Source organism: Glycine max, chromosome 10, assembly GCF_000004515.6.
Source record: "Glycine max cultivar Williams 82 chromosome 10, Glycine_max_v4.0, whole genome shotgun sequence".
Lineage (NCBI taxonomy): Eukaryota > Viridiplantae > Streptophyta > Magnoliopsida > Fabales > Fabaceae > Glycine > Glycine max.
The window spans coordinates 12,076,278-12,099,177 of record NC_038246.2 but is presented as its reverse complement, the minus strand read 5'-3'; the positions used below and the strand labels follow the sequence as shown (position 1 = coordinate 12,099,177).

General features: G+C 32.6%; 2 protein-coding genes and 1 pseudogene across 2 annotated transcripts; all 3 read right to left on the bottom strand.

The window, feature by feature from the left end:
* Positions 1-83: 83 nt before the first annotated feature.
* On the bottom strand, positions 84-5,646 carry LOC100790548 (uncharacterized; annotated as a pseudogene).
* Positions 5,647-7,172: 1,526 nt separating this feature from the next.
* On the bottom strand, positions 7,173-9,031 carry LOC106794198 (zinc finger BED domain-containing protein RICESLEEPER 2). The gene is made up of 3 exons (XM_014762647.1): positions 8,155-9,031; positions 7,339-8,069; positions 7,173-7,211 (listed from the first exon to the last, which is right to left on the bottom strand). Exons 1-3 carry the CDS (start codon positions 9,029-9,031, stop codon positions 7,173-7,175), a joined length of 1,647 nt encoding a protein of 548 aa, XP_014618133.1.
* Positions 9,032-12,034: 3,003 nt separating this feature from the next.
* On the bottom strand, positions 12,035-21,023 carry LOC100805182 (polyamine oxidase 1). The gene is made up of 10 exons (XM_003535793.5): positions 20,731-21,023; positions 20,371-20,620; positions 20,124-20,279; positions 19,871-19,932; positions 19,561-19,715; positions 16,722-16,865; positions 14,347-14,496; positions 12,933-13,187; positions 12,721-12,802; positions 12,035-12,629 (listed from the first exon to the last, which is right to left on the bottom strand). Exons 1-10 carry the CDS (start codon positions 20,786-20,788, stop codon positions 12,439-12,441), a joined length of 1,503 nt encoding a protein of 500 aa, XP_003535841.2. The 5' UTR covers positions 20,789-21,023; the 3' UTR covers positions 12,035-12,438.
* Positions 21,024-22,900: the final 1,877 nt, after the last annotated feature.

Sequence of the window (22,900 nt, the reverse complement as noted above, 5' to 3'; positions counted from 1 at the left end):
TAACTGTATATCAGAGATCATATGAGTAAGAAGCAAATTCAGTTATGGTTAGAATTAAATTTGTAATCGGAAATAAATTGGATTTACCTTCTAATATTTGTAAAGATCTCTTTGAAAACCACATTCGTGGTTGAAGTCATTTTTTTTGTCCTGATCATGTATTAAAATTCGAAGTCCTTTCTTTGACTTAACTCTTGATAATGCAACATATAGTTGGCCATGTGAAAAAATTGGTTTTGGCAAGTAAAGTCCAACTGAAGATAGTGATTGTCCTTGGAATTTATTAATTGTCATAGCATAAGAAAGCATTATCGGAAATTGTCTCCTTAATAGCTTAAAAGGCCATGGTGATTGTGAAGGCGACATAGACATTCGTAGGATATAAACATGATCTCCGATATTTGTCCCAGAAATTATGTCAGCTGCAATAACATGCTTTGCTAGTCTTGTGATAATTAACCTAGTATCGTTACACAACCCTTGAGTTTGGTCTAAGTTCCTTAATAGCATTATTGGTGTTCCAATCTTGAGTTTGAGACAGTGATTGGGTAAGCCAGATGTTGTCAATGAATTCAGAAATTCAGTTGTCAGTGAGCCGAAATGACAACTTTCAATGGTTTCGGATTTGTCAACTGAATCAGAGCTTAGATATTCCATTTGTTCACCTATCAATATTTTAGACATAAAAAAGCAAATTCATCAACCAAAAATGTTAAATCCAGGAAAATTGATTAAAAGATGAAAAACAAAATAAGATAATTTACTATATGATTACCCAGTATCATTGTAAGCATATAATCATTAACTTGTTGCACTGTTTCATTTGTGGAAGCTAATATTGCTCTGGTTTGGAAGTATTCAGGATCATTGTGATGATGAGATAGATCCGGAAATGTAGAGCTAATTATACTATGAATAGGATCATTATATTCTGTGATTAATAGTTCCTGTGGAATTTCAATAGTAGCATAATCATCATTTTCATATCCAATAATACCATCACCAACATCTATAATCCACTGTGCAAAAGCTGCAGTTTCTTCTTGATCTGTTGCTTGCATGTTGTTTTGTAAACGCATGTTTTTTGTCAGTCTCAAGATCTGACAGTGATCCCATAGATAAGATGAATTAATTGTTGCGTTAACAATATCAGAGTGGCTGCCTCTTGGAATGACTGGCAGGATCTGCCGGAAATCTCCACCAAAGACCATGACTTTACCTCCAAAGATTGTATTGTCCTTTGAGTTGTGTTTGATGATATCTCTAAGACTATGATCAAGTGCCTCAAAACAGAATTTGTGAGCCATGGGTGCTTCATCCCAAATGATTAGACTTGTCTGATTTAATAGCTCAGCTAATTGAGTTCCTTGATGGATATTGAAAGTTGAGTCTTCAAAAACTGGAACTGGAATTTTAAATTTTGAATGTGCAGTTCTACCTCCAGGCAATAGCAGAGAAGCTATGCCGCTAGAGGCCACCATTATTACAATTTTATTGTCAGCTCTCAGTGAACTTGCAAGTGTTTTCCAAATGTATGTTTTTCTTGTACCTCCATATCCATAGAGAAAAAACATACCACCTTCATCTTTATTAACAGCTTCAACAATCTGGTTGTAAATTGAAGCTTGTTCATATGAAATCATCCATATGTGGTGTTAGATTTAAAGATAAATGAATGAAGTTAAAATACTAATTTATAGATGAGAAAAGCTAAGAAGGAAATGCACATAATAATTTTCAGAGGGGTAAATTGCTCTGTACTTAATGTACCTGTCATGTGAGAAAATAGATGTTCAAACTCTGATCTAAGTTCTTCATTGTTGTAGTTCAGTTCAGCTAATATAAGGCTATTGTCTAGATAAGCTGGACAATTCGCATCCTCTGGATATGGCATTGAAGGATAGTCTCTTAGCGATCTTTGATTTGCTTGCAACAGTTGTTCAATTTCAAGCAAGACCAAATTTTGAAGAGTTCTATCATCAAGCTGCAATGCTAATACACAAAAGAGAAAAAAGTCAAATTATGTGTCGTATCAATATTGATTTGTCTGATGGGAAATTAGCATAAACCTGGACTTGTTGATGATTTTTTATAATTATAGACAATGTCATCAGCCATCCAATGCCAAGTTTGGTCCCAAACTTGTTCAGGTTTGCTCATTGTTGCAGTTAAAAGTAACAACACAAATAACTTTCTTATATAATGTGCTGAACCCCAATCTTTTGCTTCTTTGATTTCCTCAATAAATTCTTTATCATCTTGTAAAAATCCCATAGCAAAACATGCTTCTTTATATGTAGAATACTGAACATTATCAATTGTTCTTAAATCCTCAAATGAGGTAGGTCCTTTACAAACGGTAAGCATCATTCTCAAAAAAAATAATTCCCTTGTAATTGGTGGAACCCATAGTAATCTGCCAATGGTATAGCCTTTCTTCCTAAGGTGCCAACATCTTTTCTTCTGATTGTATACAAACTTAGAAACAGATTCTGCATAAGTAAGATTTCTCCCTTCAACAGAATTTTGGTTGGTGTTCATCCATGAAATAAACTTTGAATCAGAGATACTTGGCTTAGACAATACATCATCAATATCATCATGGTCTTTATAGAGAACAATATGTTGGCCTGGAAGATGGAAGTGTAATCTTTCAACAACAGGTTTTCTGCCATGTATTGGAAATCCAAAGATTCTCCAAGTAGATTCACAGGGACATATGTATTTGTTAGGAAGATAAAATTAGTTGTTATAACAATGATGATCAGATAAATTAGAGATCAAGTTTTAACAATACATGCAATCTAGATATTCTTTGATCTCATCATTATGGGTGCCACCATTCTCAGTTTGATCGTTATCTTCATCAATCAAAATAGCATTCACCCTATCATATCCCTTGTTGATGTACTTAAATAAATATTTGATAGAAGTGCTTTGGTTACACCATTCAATATTGATATGCGCTTGGTATTTTCTGAGCAATCTTGGATTGTAAGGTACAATATACTTGTTATCAACTATAACACCATTTTTCTCAATTGCATTACCGTTGTTTCTTCTATGATAGACTGGAAAACCATCAGCATCTAAAACAGTATGTGGTTGGAACATTTAGGATAGAAACAACTACACTTGCCTTTTTTCATGCATGGAGATCGAGGATTCAGACTTCCACATGGACCATGAACCATATGGTTTTTTACTAATGAATACAGTTCTGGATCATCTTGCTGTGAAGGTATCTCTGATGATATAATTTGATCAATTTCATCTGAGGATGGGTATTTGTTATCAGGATGTAAAAAAAGCAACAAATGGACATGAGGTAGGCCTCGTTTTTGAAATTCTATTGTATACATATCTACAATTTATTAGTAAGTCTGTTAATAGAAAATAATTAAAGTTATTAGATATGATTGTGTGATTAATATTGGCAGTGTAAAATAACAATGTCACACATAATATAAATTCAACAAACTTAGAATCAACTTACATGCCATAACTTTGCCTAGCATGTGATTCTTTGTCAGGTCCATAAGCATTTGTTCATACTTTAGTTTGAAGACTCTGGAGATTATGTCTGGCCTATCTGCTGCTTTCAGATTCAACGGATTCAGCAATCTATGGATTTCAGGCCAGTTTGGATTGCATGTTAAAGTAATAAACATATTTGGGAAGCCCACATGGCTACATATGGCCATACCATCAAAATAAAGTTGATTCATATAGCGCGGACTGCCAACAAAAGTTGAAGGCAAAATGATTCTTTTACCTTTATTTAGGCCTCTCCTACTTCCATCATCCAATGGCTGTTGTAAGCTACAAAACTTGTCATCTCGAAGTTTTTTTTTGTTGTTTCTGATGTAAGAAAGCCTTTTTGACTCAACCATAGTATAGCCATCAACAACAAATTGTTGGAATAGTCTCCTAGAATTCAACAAAGTCATAGATTCATTTGATCTGCATTGTAGCCTATAAGAAAACCGCTCCCTCATTGTAAGACGATTTCTTTTCCTTTTCTTACCATCTGATCAACTGCTATGTAGAATATCAGGTCTATATCCATCTTCTCCGTAAGGAAATAAGAGAGGGTATTGTAGAGCTAGATAGCTAGAATGTAATTCATGGATCCTTTGTAGTTGTCCATGCTGAGTTTCAATAATAATATCTCTTTTTGAATTTGCATCAAAATCGCCTACTATTAGTGCTGCAACTTCAGGAACAGTTGGTACATTATATGTACGACCATCTTTATCACGATTAGCAATCAATTTCAACTTGATATTATTCACTTGAACATCTTGTAATCTATCTCTGGCCATCCTGAAAGTTTTTGCATGCACGTTGTATTCATCTAGCATCTCACTAAGTTGTGAAACAATGTGTTCTTGAATTTGATTATGTGGACTGTTGACCAAAATAAACAATTATATATACGATGGTTGGAAGATTAGTAATGCAGAATAAACAATTGAATCCTGTTTAAATGTAAGATTGTTGATCAATGTTGTGCATTTATAATAATAATAATGAAATACTAACTACCTTATTGCATTAATCCTATTCTGCACTTCATTTTCTGTGTCAAAAATATACAATTGTGCAAATTTTGGTTCTTTCCCAGGCATCGGTAACATACTACCTATTCTATGACATGGTTGACCTTGAATTCTTATTGTAGGAGGTCCTCTTGAATGATTAATTGATTTGTCAAACTTAATACCAGCAGAAGTAAAGGCAAACATCATGTTATATGTCCTTATGTTCTGTTGGTAATTTTTACTATCAGATGTACCATGATCATACAAAAGTTGGTAGAGATATTTAGGTGGATTCTGTAACAATGGAAGTTCAACCTTGCCATTTCCACAACATAAACTAAATCTTGGATCTGTAGTTCTTTTATCTTTTGAGACTCTTTCATCATACCACATATTTGCATTACAGTGACTACACTGCATGAGTTGATCACCAAGATCAGAATATCCTGAAATAATTTAATGATATATGGCAAAGTGAAGTTGGTCATTGAAAATGTTTTAGGAAAACATGTAAATTGAAACACGATAAACAAAAGTAGTTTTGTAGAGTGAAAGATATTCGACAGTGAGCTAATAACATAGTGTTTATCAATATTAATCGTTACCTTCTCTATTAATTGCGGGCTCATTAGCTGAGGACATATAATTTTGGTTCTCAGGTGAAGAAACTGAAACACAGCCCATGAAAATTGCATTTAGATTAGATTATAGCATTATAATGTTGAAAATTAATTTGATAAAGTCTATTTTAATTGGTACCTTGTGTTGATTCAGAACTCTCATCCTCTGATGAATCACGAATATTGACTAAAAAAGTGAATTGAATCTAAGTTCAGTGGAATTTATTTAATGTGGAATGGATTCACATAATATTGAATGTACCTTATAGTTTGCTTGTCCTTGTGTGAAAAAAATTATGGATATTGTATTACTAAATCAACAAACTAATTAAAATTATTAACTGTAATTTGGAACATAATATTTTGAATTGCTTACAATCAATATTCTGAGCCTGATCATTAACTTTGTGCTGCCTGATATCTTTATTCTTTATCCTGGCTTGTGCCGTATCATGATGATTTGCATGCTCATGGTTATCCATGTTCTTGATAGTTGTTGTTAATCTTGACCGAGTTATAAAATTTTCACTGACTTCTTGTTTTAATATATCACAATACATGCAAAATTAAAATTACAAAAGTCCATGGACATGCACAAAAGGAATGTTATTCCACTCGAACCAAGACATAACTTGACTTGTTGACTAAAATTATCAATGTTGACACCTGGTTAAATGGATCATACTTTGATCATACTTTGTTAAATGGACCATTATTATACCTATGCTTTGGCGCCATCGATAAGAAATATGATATCGAAAATGTTATGCATGTCAGAATTAGGATGTCAAGCTAAAGAGAAATTGTTTTTTTACTTGTTTTATTAATTGTACATCATATTGAGACATATGATGAAAGATGGAGTAAATTTATCAAATATCCGATTCTGCATTTGCGAAAGCAAAATCAAGCAAAAAATGCTATCTAAATTAACAAATCATGCTAAACGATGGCAAAAAAATATTTATTATGCATTTGTTCTGCCTAACAAGTATTGATAAAGCCATTTAAATTATGTTTAATGAATACTCAAATTAATAATGTTGTTTTGGAGTTGTCACTTCTTGTGTACACTTATCTTATGTTTAATGACTATGTTTTGTCTTTAAAAAAGTATAAATTGTAATTTGAAACTATAAATTGTATTAATAAGATATTATATTTTATTTAATATTTATTATATATTACAAATCGGGCTAGTCTGGTCCAAGTCCATTTGGCTCGTTGGGCTAAATAAGCTGAGCAAAAAATGCTTGTTTCTATTCAAGTTGATTTCTTTTGAGCCCAGTCTGACCCTACTTGCAGGCCGCCCGAGCCAACCTATCTAGCCAAGTCCATTTTGTCAATCTTACAATTATGCTTCTTGAATACTTGATTAATATCATGAATGGAAGTTTATTGACAATCTCTATTTTTAGGGTTGAAGGATATAAAAGATATATATTTTTTATTTTTTAAAAGATAGTTCTTCAGAAGTAGGGGTGGCAATAGGCCAGGCTTTAAAAGGCCTAAGCTTAGCCTACAATGAATTTTTTAGAGCCTGACCTATAGCCTATCAAAGACTTTTATTTTGGCTCGGCTTGGCCTTTTTAAAAACCTAGTCTGGCCTGATAGCCTTTTTAAAAGACTTCTTCACATTAAACCTTTAATATTCCTTTGATAGTTGTTTTTACCAAAAAAAAATAATACACCTTCTATAATAGGCTAAACAAGGCCTTAATATATAATTTGGCTTAATTTTTAATCTAACGTTAATTTAGTTGGTAATCCTACAAATATATTAATAATATAAACTGAAATTACCAGATGATATAAAATAATCCAAAACAAAAGAGAACCTCATACTTGGCCTACATCTCCATTCCATTTGAACAGAACTGGTACATAAAATATCTACCAATAAAATTAATAGTAACGCCATTTCATCATTAGCTCCTCCAAATCATACACAATCACCATAAGAATTTCAATGCAGCATGCAAGCTTTCTAACCAGACAAGACAGACAATCAAAACTTCAGTGTGATTTGTATCTCTTCTTTTTCAGCCTTCAAAATAAGAAGAAAAATACATATATGTTAGTTACTGAACTGAAAAACACTACATAAATAAATGAACAAGTTGTTAAAAAATGATTAAATATTACTTATAAAAATTATAATAAGTAATATTAACCTTTGATTTTTTCTTCACATTATATTTCTGACGAAACCAATTTCCATCACAAATTAGAGCTTCAACAGATTCTTCGTTTAATTTAGAGCGAAATTCATCAATTACTCTACCTCCAGCACTAAATGTGGATTCCGATGCCACAGTTGAAATTGAAATAGCTAGTATATCAGCAGCCATCTTAGACAACATCTTATATTTCATGTTATTGTTCCTCCACCAGTCCAAAGCACTAAAGGAATTAGTGTTAGGAACATAAATACCTTCATCAAGATAATCTTGCAATTCTGATTTTATAGGAGAAACAACTTCCTTTTCACGTAGCATGCTCATATCGTCAAAACCAGTGACAACTGAAGTATTCAATTGGGAGGATGATGAAATATTATCATCCAAATTAACAACACTAGACGTAGACTCTTGTAAACATAGACCTACATACTCATCATACAATTCTTCAAATGAACTTTTCACCTTCTTTATATTCTCATCAACATCTTCTTTAGAATATATCAAGGGAAAACATGTACTCACCATATGAAATTTGCTAGGATCCAAAACACTTGCGATAGCCATCAACATATTACGTTCCCCCCAATATTTGTCAAACTTTTTCTTCATTGGACCTATCATTTCTCTCATGAAGATATCTTCATCTTCAATCTCCTTGTCAAGTATTTTTTTAACCTTCCAAACTTCTGCGAAATACAAATTTGCAGTCGGATACTCACTACCTACGTTTAAATAATAGTTATATTAAAGACTTTTAGGGATACCAAAGTGATCTAATAAAATACAAAAAAATATTTGTTATTGTACCTGAGATGACATGAGTAGCAAGATTAAAAACTTCCAGCAGCTTACAAACTTTCTCAACTTGATTCCACTCCTCAAGTAAAGGTGCATAATTATAGTGAGGCTCTCTTTCTTTGTAAGAAGCAAATGCAGTCTTAAATTTCAAAGCAGTTGACAACATATTAAAGGTTGAATTCCATCTTGTTGGACAATCAATAACAAGTTTCCTTTCTTTCAAGTGTTTTTGCTCAACAACATCACAAAATGCCTTTAGTCTTGCATCGTTGTGGTTAATATATTTGACACTTTCACGAATATTGAAAATGATATCCTTAATTGTACTAAGGTCATCTTGCACTAACAAATTCAATATGTGAGCACAACATCTAACATGAAACAAAGAGCCACCAAGGAATAACTTACAACTTAGAGATATATTCTCTTTGAGACATCTTATGCATGAGTCATTGTAAGAAGCATTATTGACAGATATTGAAAAAACTTTATTTTCAATCCCCCAAGTTTTCAAACACTTAAAAATAGCATCAACAACATCAATACCACGCCTTGGAGCAGGCACTTTCACAAAACTTAAAACTCTTTTTTGAAGATTCCATCCCGCGTCAATGAAATGTCCAGTAATAACCATATACTCAACTACTTGATGGCTAGATTTCCACATATATGTAGTTAAACCGATCTTGCTCACACTTTCTAACAATTTCTTCAATGTTTTCTTCTCCATCTCAAACAGTGCCAAACAATCATTTCCTGCAGTTTTATGAGTAACCTTATGAAAATCAGGGTTTGCATATTGGAAGGCCCACATCCAAATAGAATCTTCATCAACACTAAAAGGATATTCATGAACCATGATAGCAGTTGCAATTATTTCCCTCATCTTTTCGTTAGAGTATCTAACACTGGGAATCATAAAAGGGTTATTTGAATTTGAAGGCTAGAATGGAATGGTGGGTTGTCTACTTTCAGCAGTTGTTTTAGCCTTCTTTTGAATGCAACTTTTGGAATGTCTTTTCAAATGGGTAGTACTTGACCCAGTTCCACCAGTAGCAAATTTACTTTTGCAGTATCTGCAAACAGCTTTCTTCACCCAGGGGAGATTTCCATTTCATCAAAATCATTCCAAACAACTAAAGTTTTTTTCCTCTTTCTCCCAACAACTGGTTCTTCATGTTCATTTTCTTGATTGTTAGCTTCTACTTGACTTGAATATGCAGGAACTTACATTCACCTCATTATCATTTGTATGAGTGGATGCTATTGGTGCACTAATTTCCAAGGGAAAAGACATATGCTAAACATAGTAAAAATATGAATTAAAACATGACACAACATAGGACAACAACAAGAGGAACCATTAAAATTGATGTCCCAAAACTACATTGCCTCTAATGAAAAAGCTATCTAAATATAATAGTTATAATGACATGCAAAAAAGTATTGATAGAAATCATATATCACCAAGTAACAAAACCAACTTGAACATGCCTAAATCAAGACTCATAATGAAACTTGTTAAAGGAACAAAAAGATGAAAGAAAAAAATGGCAAGGTTTTGAAGTTTTACCTCTATCAAAGCTTGAAGTGAAAATGATACGATTTTTGTTTGCTCTGCAATTTTTGTTAATTGTGTTCTCTATTTTACTTCAACAGAGAGAAACGTGATAGGAAAAGGAAACATTAAAAGGAATAGGAAAATAAGCCCATAAAAATAATGAGGAATATAAAGGGAATGAACTGAATCTCTTAAAACTAGTAAAAATAATGAAATGGCAGTCAGCACGTGACTCACACCACTTAAATTGTAATTAAAATCTTACTTGATTATACCGTGTGTAATCAAAGTCTGCTAGTTTCAAAAAAAATATTATTAATTATACTGTGTGTTCTGTTCAATGCAAGGACACATATATAATATATATTGGTACCCAAAAAATAATATAAGTATATATACATATATATAGACCGACCTATCATGCCTATAAGACTTTTTAATAATCCTAAGTCTGATCTATTTAATTTAATAAGTTTTTAAAAAAGTCCGAGCATAATCTTTTTTATTAAATAGGCCAGTCTAGACCAGATTTTATGTAGGCCAGGTTGTAGACCCTTGTAGGCCGGCCTAACCTATTCCCACCCCTATTTAGAAGTTAGTGAGAGCATTACCATTATAAAACATCAGGTGCATAGTTATATTCTTGTTGAGCTAAATTTTATTGTTTTTTAGTGGAGCATCAGGGTTATGGTTTTTCAATCGTAATTTCATAAGCATTAAAGCAATCCAACAAATTTCACGTGGTAAGAAGTTTTGCTAGTTATAAATTTTATTCATTTTCCTATTTTTGGGTTTTGTGCACAATGGTAAGAGTTACAAATGACAACAATCAAAGACATTAATAGTAACTCTGACGATGACAATGATGATAATTGTGATGATGGCAATTAAGGTAGTAGCCACAATGCCAATAATGATGACAATAATAATAATAAAGACAAAGACAATGATAATGATGACGATGATGACAACGAGAAAGTCATAATCAATATAGCAAGTGTGAATTTTTTTAAAACTAGAAACCAAAATTCATAAATCTTTCTTTCTTTTAAAAAAATAAATGTAAAAGTGTTTTGAAAGCTAAATTAAAATCACTTCAATCTCATTTCAGTAGAAATTACAATTAAAAATAAAAAATAAAAACTCACAATCACCCCAAATGAATTTAAAAGTTCATTTGGATTGAAGAAAAGAAATAGAAAAAAATAAGGTGGATGAAAATAGGGAAGTGAATTAAATTAAGTGAATAAAGGAATAAAATAACCGTATTTGATTTTAAAAAAAATACTACTTTCTTTTCATATTTTTTATGTTTAAGGTTATTATATATAAATTAAGAAACATTTGATGAAACTAAAACATTGTTATATTTTGATTAAAATATCTTTATTTAATACTTTGACCTTTGATGCATATACCACCAGTAATGGGTATAAATAATTGCATATTTGAGAAAATGTATTATTTAAGCTTTGAAATTCTAATGATGGAAAAGTTTAGTAAATGAATAAAAATGATAAAAAAAAAAAAAAAAATAACTAACAAAGCCTACACCTTTTATTATTCTCTTTTATTAAACACACTCAAATTTATTTCTCACTTTTTCTCTTATATTTCTCCTTTGCCAAACAAAATATAAATAACATGAACTCAACTTTTTGGGATAAAAAACAAGACTTGCTGAGTAACGCTAAAGAGTCCGAATTCAAAAGGCAAATAATACTTCGAATAAATAAAAACTTGACATTTGTCTATCAATTTGAGTATTTTATTATATAATTTAACATTTTAAAATTTGGGCTATTTTCAAATTTACCCTGATTTTATACCACCACACTTTCTTATTTGCCCACCCATTGACACTATGACTCGATGAGGTAGAAGGCGACTTCGACGGTCTAACCGGTTCTAAATCCAACCCCCTTTCTTCGTCACAAACAGTTATTCCCCTGCAATCTCCATCTCCATTGACGCCAACCACAACAAAAACAACGAAATTCCCGCTAGAAAAAACGACAACGTCCTCAAAAACAGTTCAAACTCTTGAATCCTCCACAACTACTAACCACCCTCAATGCAGGTCAACATGAATGCGTACCACACAGATTTCTTCTATATCATCTTTCCTTTCTTATAAAATTGAGACATTTAATCTTCTCTTTACCTTAAAACCTATCAAACTTCCTCATCTTAAATTTAAAAAGAAAAATTCGGTGCCAAATGAAAGGCATTACACCTTAAGAGGATTATGTCTTTCTCATTTTTGTAATTTCCTTTTTTTTTTTTTCAAGTATACACAAATATTTTCAGCCTGGGAAATCGAGTTCATTGCAAGAAAATTTAAATGGATATCGTTGACCAGTAAAAAATTTAGGATCCACATACATATCAGCCATTATCCATAAAATGTAATCTTGCTTCTGACTATAAAGAACAAAGTAATCGTAAGTGTATCCCAATTAATTAATTCTCTTCAAAAATTAAAACCTAGTAGTTATAATTAAGCTTCATTAATTACCAGTGAAAGGGACTAAAGTGAGGAGACATCGCAGTGTTCCAACACTTCTTCCCCTCACCACATCTTACTTCAGTGACTTGTTAATTTCCATCACCAATGGGCAATGGCAGCGCCAAGGACTTGAATGAGAGTTAAGGATGAGGCAGGCCCCCCACTTCAGCATAAGTATTATATATGCATCATCTAGACTAGAAGGTACAGTCCCATATAGTCGTCATAATATGGCCTCTGGTACCCCAAGCTTGCCACTGAGATATAATTGTGTAGGAATATCGCACTTGTGGATATTGGAGACTGTTTCTGGTTTCGACATTGTTAATGATGCTAGCAATGGCTCTAACAACAGAGTTTGACTCTCTTTTTCCTTCCTCATTTCTTCTAGTAACGCTTTGCTGGTGTCAATACCTGTTAGTTAAAGCAGCCCGTGTCAGGTCTTCAAGTTATTATTGCTATTATCAACCATTAGCAATACAAACTTGAAATATTAGTGCCTCACCTGCCAGGTATCCACCGTGTACGTAGCCATTAAATCTTTCACTAGTGTGCTCTCCAGTGAAAAAAATGCGACCTACAGGGGCCTGCAGTATATCATATCAAGAGAGACGAATAGCATAAGAGACAAAATGTAGCATGGATTGATATATTTAAGAACAGAACAGATTAAAAAGGAAACTGTCACACAATTATAAAATGCGTAAATAAACCAACCTTAATATTATGAAAAAGTTTATGATTGGAAATAATGGGGTAGTTGCTGTAGCTGCCACGCTGAAATCTGTTATTCCACCAGCGAGGAACAAGTATATCAATGGCATTGGGGATGTTGGGTCCAAACATATCCCTGAGCACTGCCATAGCTTCTCTCAAGGTCTCTTCATCAGCTTGAGCTTCCACACGTTTCGATTCCTCATTAGTCAATGTCACCACTAACATATTGGACCCAGGATACGCGTTCTCCATGTGCTGTCAACAAATCAACAAATCAGTAGATAAACTAAAAAGATTTTGATGAATGACCCAAGAAACTAGACAACTTTTCTGATTCTGAATAAAGATTTGGATTTCAATCATTTTCACTTATCATACAAGTTCAGATCCAAAATCAATGCATCGTTGCATAGGTTTTTAGTATTGACAAGAATAGAACTAATATCCTGTACAAAAATTCAATAGTCCAAGGAATTAGATTTTTAATCCTCCATCGTAGAATACTCTTCTATAGTTTGACATATGTTATGTTACCTAATATTCTATATGAATAAGAAACCAATCATAGCTAGTGTAGACAGTAGTTCCCATTACCAAACTCAAACAAATGACTCCAAGGGAATACCAACATCGTAGAAAGATAATGAACCATTTAATATTAATTAACCGTAACAAAGAAAAACCATTGCTACAATTAATATGATCATAATAAGACAAATGGAAATAATTGAAGCAAAAGTATTTATACACCTAATCCACCTTGCGTAAATCAGGGGAGGGGAGGGATAATAGCAAAGCTATTTTTCCATATCAAACAAAAGATTCGTTATTATCAATTAAGTCTAGTATGTTGAATTACGACAAGAATAATAGATGATATTGAAAGCTAGTTTTAAATAAATCCATTATGAAGTTCAGCCGATAATTGACTCAAATCTGGAGATTACTAATGAGATCCGCATTAGGATTCTAGTACATTTTACAGGGATTGTTATTTTACAAATATTTAATGTTTAACCAGAGTAGTGTTTAACCACAGGAAGGGGGTAAAAACAAAAGACATAATTTAAGCTATTTTATTGTAAATCAAGATAAACCACAAGTTAATTGATAGCTAGAGATTAAGATGAACCATGTGACCCACATGCACAACACAAAAATTATAACAAGGTATTATTTAAATCCTCAGAATGCCAACCATTATCTTTGGTTTATACTTTAAATCATCCAAAAGCAAGATACGTATGCTCAATCGGGTTGGTCCCTAAGGTTAGGTAAGTGACTAGTACGTTCATTGGAAATAAATTGACTGCAGATAATAAATAATTTCCCACAGAACTTGAGTTATTAAGATGAATAGAAACAAAACAGAAATAGAAAGCAAAAGAAGCAGCTTAATAAAAAAATAACCGACCTGCCAAAATGTGTAGTAGCCTCTCCGCTCGTGAGCATAGATGAAGAATTCCTTATCGGGTCCACTCGGCCAGAACTTATACGGAAACTTGAGAAAGATTTTAGTGTACACCATCACATCACATTTCTCGATGGCATCCAATTTCCATCTCTGTTTCATTATTTTATATGAATCAGAGAAGATTTTGTTCAACAAGACAAAATTTATTAACTAATCAAAACATCATTGAGTACTAGTAGTATACGGAAAAGGCAAAGTACCTCAACGATAGTATCCCTTAATAATTATTAATTTGATGTTCACAGTTTGATCAAATACATTAAGTGTTCACATGCATATCTCTTCAGAATTTCTATTTACATTTACTAAATATTGAAGTCCTTCAGACATCATATATGACATTAATATGATGGCTATATACATATGTTTTCACAATTTCGTCTTGAGTTGAAGCCGTAAAAGATTATTTAATACAGAATCGGCCATATAAACCATGAGTTGGCCTAGCTATAACACACAGGTTGCTCTTAACTAGAAAGGTTTAAGTTAGACTACAATTTTTTATTACACAGTGCATTAGAATAGGTTTCTAAAATTCATATGAATATGCAACAAAGTAAAAATCCACCAACGTTTTCTATGGTGTCCCCTACCCCACTCTGTTAACTTTAAACCTTTCCTTTCCATTTTAAAAAGTAAAGCTCTGTTCAGGTTACAGCTAAGTGTTCCGCATAGTCACATTTATTCATGCTAATTAACTATTGTTAATTGTTAATTTTTGTTAATAAAGAATTTAAACTTACAGCCTCTCTTCTCTTTTTAACATCGAGATAACCTTATAATTCCTTAAAGTTTTTATATTTAACTTGAATGCAATCATTTATCAACCATTGTAAGATAAGTAGTGCTAGTAGCATCAATTATCAACCATTGTAAGATAAGTAGCGCTAGTAGCATCTTTCTAAAGACAGCACGACGCTGCTATTGGAACTCACAAAACTAAATATGTAAGTTGGCGTCCTCTTTCCATGTGTTAACCTAACCAAGAGGGTTGATGGATTATCAACGATGAGACTGTGGATCATTGATACCGTGGATCATGCGATCCCTGATTTCTACATATGAAGACACCTCGAAAAACTTCTTCTGGCGTCATCAACCAGAGAGCTCAATTTAATACGAAACCTAGCTATCTCTATATTTCTTTACATTCCCAACCAATGAACAGAAGGGAAACTACTACCGTAGGGATCCGTATAGACAGAACCACACCCTAAAGATTCCATTTCCACCAGGATGGTAGCAAGTACAGTAAATGCGTTATTATGCAATATAATAGCCTTGATTCTCAAAATAATGCACTTAGAAAGAGAAGCACGAGATGTCCACATATTTTAGGACCAACTAGTAAGTTCCACATCATTTTATATTCACAAATACTAAGTATTCCCAGCACATAAGTTAAGAAAAAAAAAGTAGAGAAGACATTAATTAAGAAATTTTAAAAAAAGATTTTAATTAATGAAAATCATATGATATGATGTGCATTTAATAATGGCCTTGATTATCAAAATAATGCACTTAGAAAGAGAAGCAGGAGATGTCCACATATTTTAGGACCAATTAGTAAGTTCCACTTCATTTTATATTCATAAATACTAAGTATTCCTAGCACACTAGTTAAGAAAAAAAAGTAGAGACGACATTAATTAAGAAATAAAAAAAGATTTTAATGAAAATCATATGATATGATGATGCATTAAAAAATATAGAAAAATATAAATTTACCCATTTCAATAAAATATCTTTTCTTTGAAGTGCTACAAAAGTAAAAGGGACTTTTTTATTTATTAGAATGCATCAAAATATGACCTATCATTTTTAAGACAAATGTTAACTAAGTGTTTTTTTTTTGCCATCTGTTAAAAATTAAAAAGAAAAATAATTTTACTAAGATGCATAAAATTATATTGATTATGACTTTGTGTCCTCCAATAATTTTAAAAATAAATATTTTTCTTTTAATTCTTTAACCAATCTTATGTCCTTAGACCGGATCAGCGAGACCCCAGTTTTTAATGTGTTCTTACATAATTTCAATAAAAAATCTCTTCTATTCTTTAATCACTGTTTTAAGCACAACCAAATTCTTTTGGCGAATGTTAATATTTTAAAAATATAATTAAAAAGAATTTTTTTATTAAGATATATAAAATTATGTTATCTAATACCTATGACATTTTTTATTTTTTCATATGACCTTCATAATAAATATTTTTTTAAAAAAATATTCTTAACCAAGGAAATTGGTTAACAAATCCAATCCTTTTATATGTTATGCTATAGAGAGTTGAGGAAAAAAATAGAAGACGTACGGGTAAGGTTGGATTGAAGGCGAGTAGGTCACTTTGGAGAACTCCAATGCTAACAGACAGAATCACGTAATTGGCTTCGTAAACGAAACCATCCTCCGTTTTCACCGTAACACCACTTTTTGAATATTGCAATTCCCGGACGACCTGCACAAATCCACGCAAAAAAAAATAAAAAAATAATAATAATATAAATCATACGCAGTTAAAAAGTAAAATTGAAGTCTAAAGCAATAAAATCCCATGAGAATCTGAGCAGTAACGCCTCGAATTAAAGGAATATTTATTACAAAGGAATCTAGGCAGACTTGGAGCACGAACCCCATTTGCTGATGATGAGTAATTGGAGTTTTATATGATATTTATAACATTAAAGTTTAAAATAATTTTTTTATAAGAATTAATTTATAATATTTGTTATATTAATTATTTTTAAATTAGAAATATTTTTCGTTAAAATAAAAGAATAATGTATTGATAAATAATTATAAGATAAAAATATTAATAATGATGATACTTTTTAAAAAAATTATAAATTTAAGATAAATTTATTGTTATTAACTAAATTATTATTCTTGATGAGTTAAGTTATAAGGTATTAATTTTTTTAAAAAAAGATTCTATATATAAAACGGAGTGAATAGTTTTTTATTTTGAGCAATTGAGGTATTGCCTAATAAATGCCTATCGACGAGACTCCTTTGTGTTACTATTGTTTACTATGAAATAACACATCACCTCATGTTATTGCGATTGGGCTAATTCAAATAGTGTGACTGGAAGCAGAAATTGGAACTCCGGGCCAACTAATTTATGAGATGTGTACAAGGGATTGATATATAAGGTGCCATTATTTGTGGGTCAAACTTTGCCGGTTAGTGGAGCTATCAAAAGGTTTCGACATATATTGATGTATGGTAACAATTTGAAAATATGCAACAATGGTCAAATACACCCGAGACCGACCTGCTTAGTGTCAATTCGAACACTCAAATGACGACTTGAAAATTTTCACTTGTAGAACAACCCGTGTGCTTGTCCATCGAGTGTTCATACCCTAACTGAACGATACATACGTGAAAGATGTTACAGAACAGAACTTCTGCAATGATTTATATTTTTTTTTCTTAGTTTAAATGCAAATTTTAGTCTCTTCAATTTAGTATGATTTTTTTTTATCTTTCATTCTTGTAATTTTTTTTATTTATGATCTTTGTAAATTATGTTTGTCCTTAAGATACTTCAGATATTTTTTTTACTGTTTAAAACATAATCTAAAGTGTATTGAGGATTAAAAATAAAACAACCATAATTTAAAAGAATTAAAAATAAAAAAAATTATAAAAAATATATTTAATTCTTTTTTCTTTAACGATTTCACATGCTTGCTAAATTTTAGTGAACGACTACTTTCCATTTTATATTTTATCCAAAACCAACTTTATATTATTTCAAAATTCCGCTATTTTTTTCTTTCTCACACTTCTTGTACAAGTTCAACATCTGGTTAAATTCCACTTCTTTCAATTCTTTATTTGGTTTATTTTGATCCTATATTATTTCATTTCATAAAGAAATTAAGTAGATAATTTAAGCATTGAATATGTCCCAAGAAAAACTTCTTGAAGGTTGAATATGATGACTGAAAATATCATAAAAAATTAATCAGTATAAAAATAAAAATAATATTAGTGGTGAATGAAATTAATATGTTAAAAAATTAATTATAAATATAATAAAATTTATTCAGGATAAATATAAAATATATGGTATTTAAAAGAACGTTTTTTTTTAAAAAGAAGCAATTATATGTTTTCTGCTTTCAATATCTTTCCAAGGCGTATATTATTTGTATTCGTACAGGATTTCCTTAACACAAATTTTGTAAAGAATTTTTCCCCAAGTATGTGTACTTGACAGTTGACCATGACATGAAATAATTCTTTATGTTATAGTAGTACATTTTAAAACACCACTTGAACAAGAATAAAAAGGTTTTGAGCAACAATTTTGCGCCCAAGACTGAAAGTTATTGACATTACTTTTAATAATAAAAAAGGGACTTTGTTTAATACTACAAAATACAAATCACATCCACATTATTTTAATTCTCTTTTTAAAAAAGAAAATACTTCACAATTAACATAAATCTAATCTAGTGTATAATCTAGTTCTACAATTAGGCATTTCTTTATGAGATTAGCAGCTTTGGCATTGATTATACTTTATTAATTGATTTAAAAATCTTCTCGGACTTAAATTAAAATAATGAATAATTTACGTTTAAAATACAAAGTAGTCAAAAGCATCACGAGAAAAATTGGGAGTTGACATGAGACGAATGACAGAAATATCGCAAATACACGCAAAAAACAAAAGCTTAAAAAAAGTCATTATCTGCAAACTCCAAAAGTGGGACAATAGAGCCTATAACAGACAACGAAACACAATAAGAAAAGGGAAAAAACGCATGGCAGGGTAAGCAAGCAAACGCATATTTTCACCGAGTAATGTACTCCTACGTTCATAAGAACATTTTCATAAGTATGTTTATCTTTAAATACATTAATTATTTTTTATATTTTTTCTTTAATATTTTTTCATCAAATATTAATAAAGAATAATTAAATGAATAACAATATAAATAATTGTCATATTTAATTAAATAAATAAATTATTATTGTAAGAGATGAGAATTAATTAAAAAAATTCTTATAATTAAGAATTTAATTAGGGATTGAATGAATAATCCTTAAGCAAACAGACAAACCAATAAAGTATCGCGAGGTAAGAGGCGAAGGAAAAGTCTTCTAATAAGAAAATTCTGAGAAATAATTATTACCTTGTTGAGTTTGAGACGATTGTCCAAGATTCTACCCTCTGAGGTGAAGAGAAATTCTTCAGCCATTTTGTACAGCAAGTAATCGTACCCTCTCTCGTCTGCAACCAAAAATTCTCTCTCCCCAAAATCTACGTAGGTGGATATTGGTTCTACCTCTGTGCACCCATAATTTCCCAATTTCAGAGCAGAGTCCAATTAAGAGGAAATAAATAAAGAACAATCTTTTCTGTTGTGTGTGAGTTTGAAAAGCTACTATTTTTTTTTTCACTATCTAGAAGCGAATTAACAGTGAGAATTGAACGGATAGTACCAGCCATTTCGAAATCATGCAGGATGAAATCAATGGCGAGCTCTATTGGCGTCTCCGGCGTCCTAAAAGGGGAAGAAGCGTAAAATAAGCATGAGCAACAAAAAAAGGAAAAAAAGAAAGAAAGAAAGAAAAAAAGAACAGAATCAGAACAATTCAAAAGGAAAATAATTGAAGGCATGATTGATTATATATAACAAAACATTCAGAAAATGACTTTTGCGGCTGAAAATGACGCGCAGGGATTTGCACTTACGAAGGCAGTTTCGTTTCGCTATTTTTAATATTATTATTACAATGATCATCACCATATGCTTCTTCTTCTTCTTCCTGGTTTCTCAACTTCTGAATCGCCGAGTCCACCGCTTTTTTGTACGAGTCAGCAGCGATTTCACTCGGTATGATGTTCCCACTGAAACAACAAACATACATACATGAGACTGAAACAGAGAGGACAAAGCGCACGCAAGCAAACGACGTCGTTACGTGGAAGATGAGCGGACCTGCGATCATAAATGTTGTAGCGCGCATTGCTGTAGTCGGAGAAGCAGGTGCGGAGCTCGAATTGAGCGGCGAGTTCCCAAATGGGGTTGGGTTGCTGGCCGCCGACGCCAGCGATCCATCCGGCACCGAGCTCCACCGTCACGCCGCCGAAGCTCTCTTTGCAGATCCTGCCGCCGACGCGGTCCGAGGCCTCCAGGATCACCAGGTCCTCTACGCCGTTCTCGGCCAACACCTTCGCCGCAGCGATACCTTCAAAGCCAACCAATGATGAGATTCCAGAACGATATCTTTCAGTTGTTTGTGCGGTTGCGCGGAACAATTTTAAGAATGAGCAGAAGAAGAAGAAGTAAGTAACTCACCGGAGATGCCGGCACCTACGATGATGACGGAGGAGCGAGAGGGGGAATCCATCAACATGTTCAGAGAGCACAACAGACAGAAAGAAAGAAAGAAAGAGAGAACACTGTTTGTGTTTCGTTTTGGTGACTCGAGCTGAAAATTTATAGCGGGAGGAGACGGTTTATATAGGTTTATTTTTGGTGTTTTTATTTTTATTTTTATTTTTATGCGCTGCTTTCTTCCTTACTTAACACGATGCAAAATGAGCCTCGTGTTTTTCATTTCTGTGGAATGTAGTACAAAAACCGTCGCCAATATTGGACTGTTTGTCTTTATAGCCAACGCGTTTTTATTTTCATCATGTGAGGTTGGGAAAGCACTTTAACTTTTTAGGAGCAATCCTTCTTTTAAAGGAAAATAAAATAAAAAATAAAAAATAAAATTCATTCTTGAGAAATTTAACGTAGGATCAATTACAGAGATATTAAATATCAATGTTTCTCCTTGAGAAAAAATAATAACGGCAACGTTTGCGTTCATAAAGATGAAAATAGTGTTTTTATCGTTGAATTTTAATTAAAAAATGCAACAATTTGGAACTGGGGTACTATTTGCTCACCTAACCTAAAGAAAAGGGTGGTCTTGCCATTAAGGATATCACTAACACTAACTTCAATATTGCACTTCTTGTCAAGTGAAAATGGAGGTTTTTAAATGAAGATGAAGGACTTTGGAAGGAAGTTCTAATGTCAAAATACCGTGGTTGGAATTTGTTGGGTTCGGAAGGTAGTGACAGTATGGATTCTACTTGGTGGGTAGACCATCGCAAGGTGTGTAAACAATAGGGGTGGTTTGATTCCAACGTTATGAGGAAAATAGGGAATGGGAAAAGATCCGTACGGGGGAGTATGTGTGGTTGGGGGAAGAGGCTTTATGTGAAAAAACTGTAGAGTTTTTCAAAATTCTCTACAAAAAGGGTGGGTGGTGAATGATATGGGAAAGTTGGTGCAAGGGATGTGGATGTGGATCCTAAGGGGAGAAGGGAGTGATTCATGTGAGAAAGGGAGGGTGTGAGTGGCTTTTGGGAGGACATCAAGAGGGTGACCATTCATAGTGAGAGGTCGGATAGAAGATGTTGGAAAAATTGAGGTGGAAGGGTCTTACTGGGTTGGCTTGCCCTATCGGTTCTTAATTGAAAAACCTACATTGGAACCTAATGAATTCATCTCAAGTTGTGGCAGATCAAGGCCCCTTAACCAGCTTTGTTTTTACTATGGCGGGCTGCACTTGACAAACTACCTTTGAAGACAAATCTCAGACGTAGGAACATTCCCTGACATGTAACTCCTATCTTTGTCCTTTTTGTGGTCGTGAGGAGGAAACGACTGATCACCTCTTTGTCACATTTATGTTTGTGGTCCAAGGAAGCATTTTGTTTAAATAATTCTTTAAAAGGGGAAGGTTTCCTTGCATTGGAGGGAGTGTGGGTGGAAGGAAATAGGGAGGTAATTATAATTAATGTGTATTCACCTTGTGATATGGAGGAAAAGAGAAGATTATATTGTGGCAAGGGTTGATAAACTATAAAATGAACTCTATCATATCATTAATTTGTGCTATGGGTGATTTTAATAGTGTTAGGAGGGAAGGAGAAATGATTGGTGTAAGGATTGGCTCACAAGGGGGAGAGAGATTGAAGAATTTAATAAGTTCATAGAAGACATGGAAGTAACAGACATTCCTCTAATAGGAAGGCAATTCACATGGTATCGCCCAAATGGAACAGCAAATGATAGAGTTTTGATTAGTAGATGGTGGTTGGAGACATGGCAAGGATGCTCACAATATGTATTGAATAGAGATGTCTCGGATCATTGTGTAATCTTGATCAAGAATAATTCCTTTGATCATTCGGGGAGCTCAATGGTTGGTTTCAAGGTGGAAGATTTCATGCCGTGCTCAAGGAAGCTTGGTTGAGCCAAAATGTACAAAGTTGGGGAGCTTATGTTTTAAAAGAAAAAATTGAAGGGGGTAAAAATAGCTATAAAGAGATGGAATATGGAACAATTGGGTATGATGCAAAAGAAACAACAACAAATTGTGAAGGACTTAAATGAACTAGATATTCTTGAAGAACAAGGGTCGTTGGATGAGGCGAATTTCAAGAAGAGGTTAGAGCTACAACAAGAG